At 52.3% G+C, this 15,554-nt stretch overlaps 1 protein-coding gene across 3 annotated transcripts; it reads right to left on the reverse strand.

Annotated features, from left to right (window-relative positions):
• Nucleotides 1-7,067: 7,067 nt before the first annotated feature.
• ING1 (inhibitor of growth family member 1) lies at nucleotides 7,068-12,213 on the reverse strand. 3 transcript variants are annotated; one of them, XM_043477492.1, is made up of 2 exons: nucleotides 11,936-12,213; nucleotides 7,068-7,989 (listed from the first exon to the last, which is right to left on the reverse strand). In XM_043477492.1, the coding sequence occupies exons 1-2, from the start codon at nucleotides 12,069-12,071 to the stop codon at nucleotides 7,289-7,291; spliced, it is 837 nt and encodes a 278-aa protein (XP_043333427.1). In that variant the 5' UTR covers nucleotides 12,072-12,213; the 3' UTR covers nucleotides 7,068-7,288. The 3 variants fall into 3 exon arrangements, with proteins under 3 accessions (XP_043333427.1, XP_043333426.1, XP_043333425.1); XM_043477491.1 differs by lacking the exon at nucleotides 11,936-12,213 and adding an exon at nucleotides 10,406-10,808; XM_043477490.1 differs by lacking the exon at nucleotides 11,936-12,213 and adding an exon at nucleotides 10,328-10,808.
• Nucleotides 12,214-15,554: the final 3,341 nt, after the last annotated feature.

Below are 15,554 nucleotides of genomic sequence, written 5' to 3' on the forward strand. Positions count from 1 at the left end.
AAGTATTTCCTTCACACAAACCAACTGAAATTCCACCTCAGGTATGACTATTTAGAAGTTAGAGAAGAAAACGTCTGGATTTTCGATGTCAATTCTTAGATTCGTTATTTACTCAACGTGTTTATTGAAGGTTGACAGCTTCCCGTGAAGAGTGACTCCCTGATGGCCCTGGGGGTGACACCGGGCCACCCGCGGACCGGCCGCCCGCAGTCACAACGCTCCGCCCGGTCTAAGCTCTGCCGCTGAGGTGCTGAGTCAGGTTGTCACCTGAGCCTCAGCTTCCTCTCCTACACACCGAAGGGACTGAACCCATCTCTCCACGCTCAAATTCAACCAAGAGGTGAGTCAGCAAGGTTACTGGGTTTTGACAGCTGCTGGAAGCAAACCTCTATTTCTCTACTTCCGTCTGTGTTCCGCCAGGAGAAACAATGATTTCTAGACAAGCAGCTGCAGATCTGCTCCTCGCGCAGGAGGAGAGAGGAAGTGACCAGTCCGTCCTAAGGCTACACTTGACTGCTTCTCTCCAGCTGTAAGCGATCTCAATTTCAGTTTTCAGAATACATCGGACGACTGGCATAACCAACAACTGACCAAAAACACGGCTCCACGGCATGGAGTTGAGCGTTTATGAGATGCTTGCACACCTCCGGCCGGCTGGTCCTCCTGCTGGGGGAGGAGATACACGGTCACCCTCCTCGTGCTGTCCGTGAGGACACTGGGAGGAGACGCGACGGCCCCTAGGTCAGACTGCATGAGGCAAGCTAGCCCTGGTTCAAACCGTCGGACCTCACATCTCAGCTGAGCCCAGGACCCTACCCTGCCTCTGGTGAACTGCTTTTGTGTTGTTTGGTCGCTCAGTCGTGTCCGACTCTGCAACCCCGTGGACGGCCGCACGCCAGGCTTCGCTGTCCATCAGCATCTCCCGGAGCTTGCTCAGACCCATGTCCATCGAGTCAGTGATGCCATCCGACCATCCCATCCTCTGTCGCCCCCTTCTCCTCCTGCCCTCAAATCCTTCCCAGCAACAGGGTCTTTTCCAGTGAGTTGGCTGTTCTTGTCAGGTGGCCAGCATCCGTATTGGAGCTTCAGCATCCATCCTTCCAATGAATATTCGGGGTTGATTCCTCTCGGACTGACTGCTTTGAGCTCCTTGCAGTCCAAGGAGACTCTCAAGACTCTCAAGAGTCTTCTCCAGCACCGTCAGCCCCTCGGAGCTCAGCCGCCTTTATGGTCCAGCTCTGCACTCACTATAGGGTGCGACGGGCGCCGGCTGTGACGGCCGGCTGTCCACTGGAGGACAGGCAGCGCGGGGCCTTCCTTCAGGCCCAGGCCCGGCAGTGAGGACCCCAGGCTGACTGCCCGTGCCCTGGGCTCCTGCACACGTCCCGTCCGCCTGCTCCCACCCTCTCGGTTTCGAAGGACAGAGGTGAGATGAGGCGGCGGCAGCAGCCTCAGGTCCTGACCGCAGGTCCCGCCAGGATGGGGACGGAGGGAAGAGGACTCAGGCTCTGCAGCCCCGGGAAGGACAGCGACCCCCGAAAATCAGGTCTCACCCAGGGCTGAGCACCCTCACCTGCAGCGGGGACACCGTCCAGACAGGGTCCTTGTGAGGGATTAAGCAAACAAACACTTAACACCCACCTCCGAGCAGCGCGTGGCCGGCGGTCAACGGAGGCTGTTCATTAGTCAGCAACGCTGACTCACTCTGTCTTCAGTGGACCTGCTTAAATAAACGCTGTCCTAACAGGTACACTCAGGTTGAACCAAGTATTAAATGGTGCAAATCAAGATTTAACCTGTTAGTCCAGTTGCAGTGACTTCAAGTAGGGTTTTTAAATTGAGAAAGTTATCAACCCCGTTTTTTGAATGAAGTCAAATGATACAAAGAATTTGAGGCAGGGACAGAAAAGTGACCTAATGCTTTTCTTCCTTCCAGGAAATCTACGCTTTCGTTGTCATCCTTTTTGAGGGGGAGGAGAGGACACAGCAAACTCGTGTTTAGTTTGTGAAGAAAACAACCAAGTAGTTAAACATTCTGAAACAAAGCCCCTCATTAAAAACTCCCGGAAGAGGGATTCCCTGGTGGCCCAGTGGTTAAGACTCAGTGCTTCCACTGCAGAGGTTCGGGTTCGAACCCTGGTGGGGAATTGAGATCCCACATGCCACGTGATATGCCCAAAACAAACAACCCGGAGGCTATTTTGAGTCTCGACACACCTCTTTCCTGAGCCAAGGAGGGAGATGAGAGAAAAGCCTCAACTGACTAGCGATTTCTCTAGATTAAACGAACCCAGAAGTCTGGCCCCCAAACTGCCTAAGACCACCTGGGACCAAGATGAAAGCAGAATGGGTTGAAGGCTACAAGGGAGGGAGACAGACCGTTTCCATAAAGCCTCGTTGCGTGCGTGCCAGCAACTGCTAAGAGTCATAAATCACCTCCGACAGGACGATGGAGAAAAGCCAGGCCTCTGGCAGGGGCACGTTGTCTTTAAACGTGCAAAGACAGAATGTTTGCAACTTGCTTCCTGAAAGATTCAGTACCTTAATACACATGGCCTGGAGCATGATATAGACAGGAGACACGAAAGGAAATTTCAAGTAAATACCTGTTCTTTCTAAAATAAGCGTATAGTAAAAAATTAAATAAATAAATAAAAGAAAAAAAAAAGAGAAAAGAAAATAGTGAAAACACAATGGATTTTACTTTGGTAAATGCTTTATTACTTCAGCAAGCGCACCCGTGGATGGTTGAGGCTACTGAAACACCTCCATGTCCAGGTCACTGGAGGGCGGTCACTGCCGCGTTCCTTCTCAGGACCCCGAGCGCACCCTCCTCTGAGCCCCGCACCCAGAAACACCATGCAGTGGCTGCCCAGTACGTGCTGATTCACTGAATGAACCAAGCTGCCTTGCCCCAGGTCAGAACACAGTATGTCCTATTTTGTATTAGCCAACAACGTTGTGATAGTTTCAGGTGAGCACACATATACGCACGTATCCATTCTCCCCGCAGACCCCTGCCTGTCCAGGTTGCCATGTAACATTAACAGGGCTGTGTTACATTAACATGTAACATGCGCTGTGCATGCATGCAGGCTCAGTCACTTCACTCCTGCCCGGCCCTTTGCGACCCCATGGACTGTAGCCTGCCCAGGCTCCTCGGTCCACAGGCAAGAACACGGGAGGGGGTTGCCATGCCCTCCTCCAGAGGATCTTCCCAACACAGGGATCGAACCTGTGTCTCTTACATATCCTGCATTGGCAGGCGGGTTCTTTACCACTAGCGCCATCCATGTGCTGTACAGTAGGTTAAGTCTAACACAAACAAAAAGAAAATAATAAAGTAGGTTCTAATGGAAACATTTTAGATTCCTCATCTTAATTGTAATAACTTGGTTATTAAATAAAAGCAACTGGTGTTTAGCAGAGGTGGCGGGGGTGGTACATGAAACAGGTGAGGAGGGTCTAAAAGTACAAATTCCCAGTTAGAGATAAGTCACGGGGTATAAGGTAAGGCACGGTGCCTGCAGCTAACAGTACCACACTGCATATCTGAAAGTTAAGAAAGTAAATCTTGAAAGTCCTTATTACAAGATTAAAAAGATTTTGTAACTGCGTGGTGACAGATGTCAGCTAGACGCAGGGGTGATCATTTTGCAATATACACAAATATCAACTCACTATGAGGCACACCTGAGACATCATTAACACGTTATATCAATTATATCTCAGTAAAAATGTTCAGATCAAAAAAAAAAAAAGAAAAAAGCAAATTAACAAAAGCAACTGTTCTCCACCAGATAGCTTTTCACTAACCTCTACAGAGAGAATTCAGGCCCATTTCCAGGGATCCCCTAGGGTTCCCTGGACCTTTGTTTTATCATGACCTAAAGCCTAAATCTTGATGTTCTAAGTACTTGTTGTTCTGTTGCTAAGTTGTGTCTGACTCTTTGCCACCCCATGAACTGCAGCACGCCAGGTTTCCCTGTCCTTCACCATCTCCCAGAGTTCAAATCTAGACAAGGTATTAAAAATCGAACACATTAGTTTGCCAACAAAGATCTGTATAGTCAAAGCTATGGTTCGTCCAGTAGTCATGTATGGATGTGAGAGCTGGACCAGAAAGAAGTACTTATCTGTGACTTTTTACCCAGTATCCACTGGAATTAACCAAAGTGATTTAAAAGGCAGCAAATTCCCAATGGACTCTGCCTCTGAAACATTTCATTTTTTAGAAGGCTAGCCATTGGTCCTTATGGGAAACGTCATTAAGGTAGGAACAAAAGCCCCAGCGTTAGATTACCCTGAGGCCAGTGTCCCACTCACTTCACTCGTTGGTTCTCACTACCACCCCACGAAAAACATACTGCTGACCCCTGAACGCCCGGAGTTAGGGGCGCTGACTCCCGTCAGTGGAAAACCCGAGTATGCCTCAGAGTCAGGCCCCACCCCCCCAGCCACTCGGTATCCAGGGCTCAGGGTGCACAGACGCAACAACTGCACGTCCATCGTGCGCTACTGAGTATTTACCTCCGAAAAAAATCCACGTGTAAGTGGGCCCACGCAGTTCAAACCAGTGCTGTTCAAGGGTGAACTGTATTTTAACAGTGAAGAACCTAGATCCAGATTTAGGCAATTTATTCAAGACCTAAGCCCTAAAGGAAATCAACCCTGAATATTCATTGGAAGGACTGACGCTGAAGCTCCAATACTTTGGCCACCTGAGGCAAACAACCAACTCACTGGAAAAGACCCTGATGCTGGGAAAGACTGAAGGCAGGAGAAGAGGGTGACAGAGGATGAGGTGGTTGGATGGCATCACTGATTCAATGGACATGAGTTTAAGTAAACTCCAGAAGACAGTGAAGGACAAGGAAGCCTGGTGTGCTGCAGTCCATGGGGTCACAAAGAGTCAGACACAATCTTAGCGACTGGAAAACAACAACCAGCCCTAAGGGGCAAAGACGGGGCTCCAACACTCCAAGGTGTGGCCCCTGGGTGTCTCCCTCCAGGACAGCCGTCTGCACTAAACCTGAACAAGTAGGAAGAAAGCCAGTATTAGCAAAGATATGCTATTCAATATGCACTTTTATAACAACTTTGTCAGCTATAACTAAAAGTAGAAAATTAGCAGAGAGAATTGTTTTAAATAATAATTTATATAAGCAAAGATTTGTTTAAACCACTTTTCTTGCCACTGGATTGTTATTATTTCAGGTAACTTATTTTTATCTAGTAACCTTCCTGTTTTATATGTCTACCTCCATGCATGCATGCTCAGTCGCTAGGTCGTGTCTGACTCTTTGCAGCCCCATGGACTGTAGCATGCCAGGCTCCTTTGTCCATGGGATTTCCTAGGCAAGAATACCGGAATGGGTTGCCATTTCCTCCTCGAGGAGATCTCCCTGACCCAGGGATCGAACCCACGTCTCCTGTGTCTCCCGCATTGGCAGGAGGATCTTTACCAATGAGCCACCGGGAAGCCCATTTGTCTAGGTAAAGCTTATCAAATTTAAACACTTAAGATTCTTAAACGTTTAAGAGTTTTGCTAGAAAGCACATACCTATTTGTAGACACTGACATGCAAAAAGTTCACGTTCTAATGTATGATCAGTTACAATGCCCCTTTCTTTACCAAACAGTGCTCTGTACTGGCAATTCACTGTCAAAGTTAGGGAATGACGTCTGGCACAAAAAAAGTTCTCAGTAACTGTTTACCAGACGAAGGTAACAGTCAGAGAACGGACTCCTGGTTTCACGTGGAGTGAACAGCTGCCACAGGCGTGCCCAGACGCTCTAGCAGCCCGACCTCCCCTGTGGTGGCTTCAGAGACCCAGCAGACCCTGCAAAGAAACAACCCTCGCCCAAGCAGGGTTAAAGGGAACCACCTTACCACTGGGAGCTCAAAGCTCCACCGACCCACGCGGTACGTGGGCAGTGAAGACTCCGATGATCGCACCGGCCGCTAGTCTGAGTCCGACGTCAGCACGGTCCTTCGGTGGGGCTGGGGCCGGGAAGGAAACGACTTCAGCTCTGTGGGTCCTGCGGTCTCGGTCCCAACCACTCGACTCTGACGCTGGACAAACTCGGCCACACACAACGTGTTAGCAAATGAGCCTGGCTGTGCCCATAAACTTTATTTCCGGACACTAAAACGTGAAGGTCATATAATTTTCATATGCCATGAAATAGTATCCTTACGTTGACTTTTTTTTTAACCATTTAACAATCTGAAGATCATCCTTGGCTCACACACTATACAAGAGCAGGTGGTGGGCAGCATTTGGTCTGTGGACAGTCATTTCCCAGCTCCTGGTCTAAACATACACTCCTATTTTAACACTTATTTTTTTCCTGGCAATTAGGGTAACTTCTACTTGATTAAGTGAGAACAATAATACAAAATTTTCTTAAGGCTTTGTCTATACTGCTGGTGTACACGTTTTTAAGACAAAAATGTAACACGTACTTATGTCAAGATTAAATATACTGGTAGATGAACAAACTGGCCAAGGTGCATTTATTTGACATCATGTCTGCACTGCTCTCCTGCACATGGTGGCATTTGGTTGCACTTCTGATTACAATACAGTAAGTGCCAGGTTCACTTGAAAACCCTCATTGGTACAACTTCTGTAAGTTAGAGACAGCTACCCTGGTATCTGTGACAGCAAAAGCGTGCTCTGAAGCTGGATCTCTCCAGTTTGGTTCAGGAACAAACGTACGCAGTCATTTAAAAATGGCCATTTGGGGAATAGGCCAGAATATAAAATGTTTGTCTGGTAAAATTAACCATTTAGCATTTTCAAAAAACAATTTTCAAGCGTTAAAACTTGTCTATTGAGTTGTTACACGGATACACACTATTACAGCGAGAAACCAACTGGCCACAGGCCATTATTTTAGCAACTTGGCTAATTTTTTAAAAAAAATGTGTTCATGAAGTAGTAACATTTTTATTCAAATAAAATAGTGGCGAGATGGGCTCTTTTCTTCCCACATCTAATGCGTGAGGTTGCTGCCAAGACGCCCCAACCCCCAACAACAAAAAAAATCAGAGACTGACTTGGGTGTTTCATTCAAACCTATATTTTCAGTTTCTCAAACGCTGGTCCACAGACCACGTTCCTGTTACACGCGTGCACCGCCGGGAGAGCAGAGACGCCCGGCGCCCCACCGAGGACTGTCCTCCTCCGTCTACAGGTGCATCCCTGCGCGCGCCCGCCCGCCCGGTGGCGACGCAATAAATACGCGGCTTGCGGCCGCCTGGGTCCAGCAGGCCCGCCACTACCTGTTGTAGGCCCGCTCCCGTTTGGACTTCTCCAGGGCCTTGTCCATGGTCTTCTCGCTCTCGCCCCGGCACTTGGGGCAGTACCACTTGCCCTTGGGCTTGTGGCTCAGCCCCACGCAGGAGAAGTGGAACCACTCGATGGGGCACTCGTCGTTGTCGCAGCCAATCATCTCCCCGTAGGAGACCTGGTTGCACAGACAGTACGTGGGCTCGTTCGGGTCTATGGGCAGGTCCGCGGGGGAAGCCTCCCTCTCCGCCTTGGCCTTGGAGCGCTTCTTCTTCTTGGAGGCCTTGGCCTTCTTCTCCTTGGGCGTCCCGGAAGTGACGTCATCGTGGTCGTGGTTGTTTGCGGCGTTCTCCCGGTTCTCGTTGTTGCGCTGTCGCCGGGACCTCTTGTTGTTGGGCTTCTCCGCCTGGGCGATCGCCTCGTTTTTGGCCTTGTCCTGGCCGGCTTTGCTGTGGCCCGTGGCGTCGGCGGCCTCCTGGTGGGCCTCGAGCAGCTCCACGTGGCTGTCCACCTGCCGGGCCCGGTTCTCCACCAGCTCCACCATCTGGCTCACGAGCTGGATCTTCTCGTCGCCCAGCTCCTGGCTGCGGATCAGCGCCCGCTGGATGCAGTGCAGCGCTCTCCGCTTCTGGGTGCCGTCTGCCTCCCGCTTGAACTTCTCGTAGTACTCATCCAGTTCCTTCAGGATCTCTGCCAAGGGGAAAACAACCGTTAGACCCCGGGGGTACACAGTCTCCAACCCACAAAACCGTGGCTGTCAGGGACAAAAATGATCAACGCAAGGCTTCCTAGTACGAAAAATGTGTAACACGAAGGCCTTTCTAACAGGCTTTTTACACTCCCCGTTACAAAAAGGAAAAAAAAAAAAAAAGAAATCTCTGGAACTAAATACAAATGTTAACACGGTTCCCATTTATCAAAGTGCACTCCAAAGCTTCCCAATGGACTGCACGCATTCAGAGCACAGGTAACAAAAACTCCCTGGACAAGGGGCCACGGGGAGAATTCAAGTTTAGGCGACGTATTGAGGTCCAAGTTTTTATTTTCTATAAAATTAAAGATTACGTCCTATATTTCCATTGTTTTTATCCAAGCATTTTGGGAACATTTTAAAGGCTGTTTGTTATTCTCTTTATTTTAGTGCACCGACATCTAGAAGCTACTATTGGAGAGATTATATAAATACTTCAGTGGCCCAGCCTCAGTTTACTCGCCACATCACTGCATCGCAGCATGCATGGGAATATCTCTCTCACCCTGTCACTGAAGACAAGAATGGTCTGTAAGGAGGAGTCAGACCAGAGCAGCCCTGCTGGGACACAAAGGTAACAGATTTCACTTTTCCCTTTCCTGCTCAGAACAATGAATGACATTTGTATCTATAGAAGGCAACAGATTTTAAAACAAACAAAACTCCCTCCTACTAAATGTTAATCTATTTGGACAGGTTAGAAAACAGTATACCTGATTTTAAAATGTAATTTGGCAAATGGAACTAGGCAATGTCTCAAGAAATAAAAGCTGTTAGATAAATCTGACTGAAACAAGGAAAGTAAATATTCTTGCCAAAACTCTACTTAAATACACAGAAATTCCCACAGTTATTTTCCCTAAACAGTAACCACTACACAGTATCAGATTTTATTCCTGAAAACCCTTCGCAGTCTCTTAAGATAAGGCAATTGAACTTTCCAGCTAGGAAGTTGGGGAGAATGTTGGTAGAGGGTGTATAAAATGTGACATGACCACTTCCAGATCTTATCTCCAATTAGTTATAAGGCACACACCTAACGCCAGGGTAAACCTATGAACTTAGGCCAACACGACTTAAGCATGTATTATTTTCCAGGCTATATTATTCAGACTGTCTTCTACTAGAAAGGAGGAATGCCACAGTCTCAGGGGCTCTTGGAGTAACTACGCCTGAAAACAAACAGCTCTGTTCAATTATCCAAGTTCTATCTCATAGGTGTTAAAATATGAGTTTCTGCCATTTATTTTTAAGTGAATTACACATTACAAAACTGTATCACTTGGTTTAATCAGTAACCCAAATTTCTGAAGACAATGTTAGCATTTCACTGGAAAGACACCAATCCCATCATACCACTAATTTGAAAGTTAATAGGTACACCTTTCACATCACAACCAAGCTCACAGTCCCATTAAGCCTTACTGTGGAAAAGAAACAAACATCCCATCAGAAAATCACCAAGAAATAATTCTGTTACCTACACAACAGTATACATTTCTTCAATGCCCCAAGCAAGGCACTCTTTATCAACAGAGCCACGGAAGTACAAATATCTGTAAACAAGAACCCGGGTCTAACTAGAGAGGCATCCTGGTCTCTTAAGCTCCATCAACTCCAACTGGTGCTAACCCTTTTTTCTAAAAGGGCTCCACACATGAGCACACTGTGAAAGTAATGGTACCAGGAAAAGAATCTTAAGGATTAATGGAGAATTGCAGCAAAGTTTAATCTGATCTGCCCAATTATTAGAAATGTATTTTAATTTTACATAGGCATGGCACCAAAGTTCTATTAGGAAGCCCTCTTCCTTGGGGTTGCATCAGCATTTTAAAAAAATAACATTTTAAAAATAACTGGAAAATATTTTAAATTGAAAATAACCCTAGATATAACTGGCAAACGAATTACAATCCATCGTTATAAATTAATGTCCCATTGAAAATAAGCAAATAATGTTAATCACAGCTTGACTTGCGACCGAGGAGTTAAGAATGAAGCCTTAATTTCTAGACTAGGCTGCGCTGCAAATCTCGGCGTTTATATTAAGTCCCAACCGCATAACTTAGGACCACTATATGCCGGGTGACGAGGCTCCCTCGGGGCCCCGCCGGGGTGTCGGTGGGGCTGGTCTTCTCCCGCGGAGCCGGACACGCGAGAAGCGGCTGTCACCCCGGCTCTGAGGTGGTAAAACAGGGAGTCTTCACCCTCCGTCTCCGAGCACAGCGCACGTCACCCGCGCCCGGGGCACCCACCCACCAGGCCCGGGTCACTCACGACACCGCCGCTCCGCGCGGCCGCTCCCGCGGGCCCCCAGGGCCCGGGCGGGAGGCCCGACTGCACCCTCGCCAGTACCAGCAGCACGGAGCGCCGGCCTCGCCCCGTCCCCCGGGCTCCGCCATTGCTCCCTGGAGGAAGTGACCTGCTCCCGTCCTTGGGGGTGGGGTGGGGGCGAGGCCGAGCCGGACCCCACCAATGGAGAGGCGGCCAGCGGGCGGCGCGCCCCGCCTCTGGAGCCACTGCCTATAGGGATCGCCGGACCGGGGGGGCGGGGGCCAGGCGGGGCACCAATCACGACGCAGGACGGGAGGACACAGCCCGCCCCCGCAGCACCAATGGCCAATGCGAGGCCCAAGGCCGGGCGACCCGAACACTTTCGAATCGACTCGACCACCTCCCTCCTGCCCGCCCCACTTACGCAAGGGAAAAAAGAAGGCAGCGGAAACACAGCAGTGCCACTCATAGTGCAAGGCCCGCCCCCATCCGGCCGAGGAACCAATGGCTCAGCGACGGACTGATAAGGACATTCCATGGGAGATACTGAGGCCAATCACAGGAGGCCGAGGCGGAACGATCGCAATATGCTAATCGGCTGCCTATATAAGCCGCCGCAAAGCGAAGGCTTGGGCAGAGCGCGCAGGGGCGCCTTGCCGTACGGGTGGCAAGTTCGTTGCGGTGCTCTTCCTGGTTATCCGCCTCCCCCCGCTCTTCCGTTTCCCTGCTGCGCAGCCCTGTAAACATTAGTAAACTCCGAGGTACTGTCCACCGCCCAGACACAGCCCCCAGCGCCGTGACTGACCAGGCAGCAAAGTTTCCCCAACGGCCGACAATTCCCCGCGGACCCGACCCCTGCGTCTCTCGGGCAGTCTAGGCGGCGGGGGCTGCAGAGGACGACGCACAGATCCCCTCCCCTGCCAGGTCCCTCTCCAAGCCGAAGGTACCTGCCTGCGCCCCTCGAGCGCAGCACGGATGGACGACTTCCTCGCTCCGTCCTCCTTCCCCTCCCTTCCCACGGCACACACGAAATAAAGCCCTGGCCCTCCGCAAGCTACACCCGTCCGCGGCGTCCCTCAATCGGTGTCCGGCGCCGCGCGAGGGCTGGGGACTGGGTGGGGGCGACTTGGGCCGCACCACGCGGAGTACGGACCCCAGGACTTTACGTAACACTCAGATTCGGGACTGGCTGGAGGTGGTTCCAGGGACCCCTCGCCCTCTGCGCCCTCCTGGCAGCCCTGCGCGCAGCCCGGTCCCCGCGCCCCTCAGCCTGACGGCCGCGGCACAGCCCTCCCCAGGCGCCGTGGCCTGCGCCCCCTGCGCCCCCTCCCCCGCAGCACCCCGCCTCGTCACTTCACTACAAAGAGCGCTCTGCTCGCGCAGCCTGGCATCGAGACCTCTCCCGTTCCTCCTTCCTCCTCCGTGCCCGGGCTTCGCGCACAAGGACCTTGGCAAATCAAAGACGCCCCAGACCTTTTGTTTCTGCCCGGCAAAGGCCCCGCCGCGAGCTCGCAGCTCTCCAGGAGGGGAAGCAGGACGGCCCGCGGCCCCGCGGCGCGCCGCCACCGGCGGGGATGGAGCAGCCGCCCCCGCCCATCCATCCCGCCGTACCTTGGTATTTCGCGTCGATCTCCCGCATCAGAGAGACGTTTCTCTGCAGATCAAAAGGCAGAGACTCGATGGAGTCCAGGTAGTCCTCCACGTAGTTCACCAGGTGGATCTGCTCCCCGTTGGCAGGGCTCAACATGGTTCACCGCGGTCCCCGGCGACTCCGCGCGGCTTTCCGCTTCCTCCGGCCCCCGCCCCCTCGGAGCCCGGCGCTGCAAAATGCAAGGCTCCCGCCCGCCGGCGAGCCCCCCCCCGACTCCAGCCGGCCCCGCGCCGCTACATCTGCGAGCCGCGCCGCCTGGGCCCGGGGACCGGCGCCTGGCGGGCCGGGCCGGTGCTCGGCGGCCTCGGGCGCGGGGCGGGCACAGGCGGGCGTGCGGGCGCGCACCCCGGCGCCGGGGCCGGGGCCGGGGCCGAGCGAGCGCGGGAAGGGGCGCGCGCCGCCCGCCGCGCCGCACTTGTCCAACGTGGAAAACCCAAATACCAGTTTCAAACACTTGGGAAACATTCGGCCCCCCGGCACCGCGCATGCGCCCCGGCGCCACCGCCCCCTCCCCCGGGGGCCCCGCCCCCGCCGCACGCACGCCCCTCGCCAACCCCGCCGCCCGGGGGTGGGGCTCTGCCTGTCACTCCGGCCCGGGCGGGGGTCTCGCGGGCAGAGGGCGGCGGGCGGGGCGCAAACTTTACTAGGAGTTTCGCACTTGCAGGCAGAGCGGCGCCGGACGGCACCGCACTCCCACTGGGGCGGGGGGGGTGCCGCAGGGCGGCAGACGGCCCCGCCCAAAACGGCCGGAGCCGAGCCCGCAGCAGAAGCCCCGCCGCCAGCCCCATGAACCACCTCCCTGCCGCCGTCAGCCCCTCACACTCCCCCAACCCGCTCTGCAGCGGGGAAATATATAAGTACGGCTCGGAACAGACTGGCAACCTAGGCAGCCAATCGACTTGCCGCGCTCGGTTGGATGGCCCAATCAGGACGAGAAGGGGGCGGAGTGAGCTCGGGTACCGCCCCCTCCGCCGGGGTCTCACTACTGGAAACCCGCGTCCTCCCGGGGCGGGCGGAGCCCGGTCGGGCGGAAGTGGGCGCGCGTGCGCACCAGGGCGGCCACGGCGGCCGCCGGCCCGCGCGGGAGAGACCTACCATCGGCAGTCGGACCACCACTCCCAGCGGCCCCGGCGGCTCGCGCGCTTGCGCGGTCCTCACCGCCCGCCCTTATTGTGTCGCCGGCTGGAGGCTGGAGCCAAGCGGCTTGGAGACAAAGGGGCTCGAGAGGGGAACCCACGCCGGGTCCCCGGAGAGGCCAGGCGGCCCTTCTTCTCTCTCGTGGCCTGGATGCCGCTCTTGAAGTCCGCGCCCCCAGTTCGAAATACAACCCACGGCGGGGCGGGGCCGGCTTCCACTCAGGGGGCCGGGGGGGTGGTTTCTCTCTCAGTCTTGGGCCCTCCCCTCCCCCCACGTCTCTGTCCTTCTGGAGCTAAACTTATGTTGGGTTTTCATCGAGCCCCGTTGCCTAGACGACGAGCCCGCGCGCGGCTGCCCGCCCCTTCCTGTCCAGGCCCCGCCCCGTGGGCGTGACCACGGCGGGGCTTTGTCCGCGAGCTTTTGGGGCTTGCGCCTGAACGGCTGCTGCAGGCAGGCGAGCTCGGCGGAGTTGTCTTCGCCCCGTGTGTCTCCTTTCCTTGGGCGCAGACGTCCTGTCGCCGTCTCTAACCCTGCCCGGTAGCTCGGCCCCAGCCTACGGGCGTCCTCTACCAGCTCTGCGCCCCCTCTTCGGCGGGGAATGGGGGTTCGGCCTCCCTCCCTCTCGGGTGCCCCGCTGCCCCGCGCGGTCCCGCCCCTCGACCCGGCAGCGAGGCTCTGGTGGAGCCCCGAGTGTCCGCAGAAGCAGCGTTGTGACAGCCGACACCGCTCGGAAATTTTCAGTCCCTCTCTGTAACCAGTAGAATTGCAGCCCAGCCCGGTGTTTTTAAAATGGGCGATTGTCCGCAGCGCGGCTCGCCCTGGCCAGGTGATGGGCTCGTAAACAGCGCAAAACCGCGTTGAGCTGTTTTCGTCTTTCGAAACGAGTTTTCACGTTGGATCGTTGCTGCGCTGACCAACGCAGAATAGTACTTAACACTTTGAAATGAGTTTCCTCTTTACGCTCAGCCCCCTTAACCACCCCCCCCCCCCCCCCCCCCCCCCCCCGCAATCAGGAGAATGTTCACTTCGAAAATTTGGGGAAACGGTTGTTACTTAGAGATTCACATTTTTCCAGTTTGGGTCCACTTTAAAGCTGACGCTGAGTTATCAACTTCATTTATGGGCCACTAGCCTGCACAAGACTTTAGTACTACGACGCTATGTGGAAACGAATATATTATGTGGACTAGATAGTGAACGCTGGATAAGAAAAAAGATACAAGTAACTTTAAAGAACATTGGCAAGAAAGAGGTAGGTACTGTTAATCCAGGCATTTATTGCCTTAAACTGAGTAGTGTTCATCTGGATTTGAGGATAAAGGTGAGAAAGAATTTACTCCTTTCAGTAATAATCAAGCTGGACTGTTTTATTTTGGTTTTGTTTTTTAAAAGACGATGTCATCTCAGTAGCGATTCCTCATGTTTTCATGGACTTCACAGACACGTGAGACAAAAAAAAAAAAAAAATTGTTTCGTTCAACAAAAAATATTTAATGAACACCTACCATGTGCTTCCCCCTCTTGTGGCTCAGCTGGTAAAGAATCTGCCTGCAATGGGGGAGACCTGGGTTGGATCCCTGGGTTGGAAAGCTCCCCTGGAGAAGGGAAAGGCTACCCACTCCAGTATTCTGGCCTGGAGAATTCCATGGACTGTATGTATATCCATGGGGTCGTAAAGAGTGGGACACGACTGAGCGACTTTCACACTTCACCGTGTGCTCGCTGCTGTCCTGTGCACTAGGGAAGCAGTGGTGAATAACGTTTGTAAGTCGTTTAGTTTACCCCTTGGGCTAAAAAAGCCAGAAAATATTTGATTAGTTTTACCAAGTGCTTAAAATGTATGCCAATGACTTCAACATTGAATGGACAAGGTTAGAAGACCAATAGCTAGAGCATAACTGTAATCACCCATTTAAAAATGCCACTAAAGAAAAGAGCTTAATTTTGCCAATACATTGAATTTGGGTAGATTCAGTGATTGTTCTTTGGAGTGTGTTTCAAAAATTGATATTAAATGTTTTTTCTAAGGTTATAGTTCTAGTTTCACTGAAGATGCTCAAACTTATGGAAGAAAAAGAGATGAACTATAATTCTTTCTGTTTTGACCTGCTTAAAATATAAATCCTAACACGTTCATCTCAAACTTGAAGTGCCCTAAACAATATGTGCTACCTCATCTACTGTACTTTGGATTTACAGATTTTGCTTTGAAGCAAAATGTAATGCTGAGAACTACAGTTTTTGTTGTTGTCATTAAGGGGCACGAAATGGCATTCATGACATTTTGGAATCATTAATTTTAATGTACTTACTTGTTCTGACCTAGACTGGGAGGAGTCAAATTAACTGCAATCTCTCTCTCTCTGGGTATGTATGCTACTATATCTTCCTGGTCATTTTAATATTGAACTTGCAAGAGGAATCATGCTTTTAAACATCAGT

This window comes from Cervus canadensis, chromosome 9 (assembly GCF_019320065.1).
Source record: "Cervus canadensis isolate Bull #8, Minnesota chromosome 9, ASM1932006v1, whole genome shotgun sequence".
Classification (NCBI taxonomy): domain Eukaryota; kingdom Metazoa; phylum Chordata; class Mammalia; order Artiodactyla; family Cervidae; genus Cervus; species Cervus canadensis.

Bases quoted from the DNA above. Each gene is read 5' to 3' on its own strand.
- ING1 (XM_043477490.1), bottom strand. From the start codon at position 10,793: ATGAGTGGCACTGCTGTGTTTCCGCTGCCTTCTTTTTTCCCTTGCGTA. The intron at 7,990-10,327 runs GTGAGTGACCCG...TCCCCTTGGCAG, and splicing joins CCGCGCGGAGCGGCGGTGTC to AGATCCTGAAGGAACTGGAT.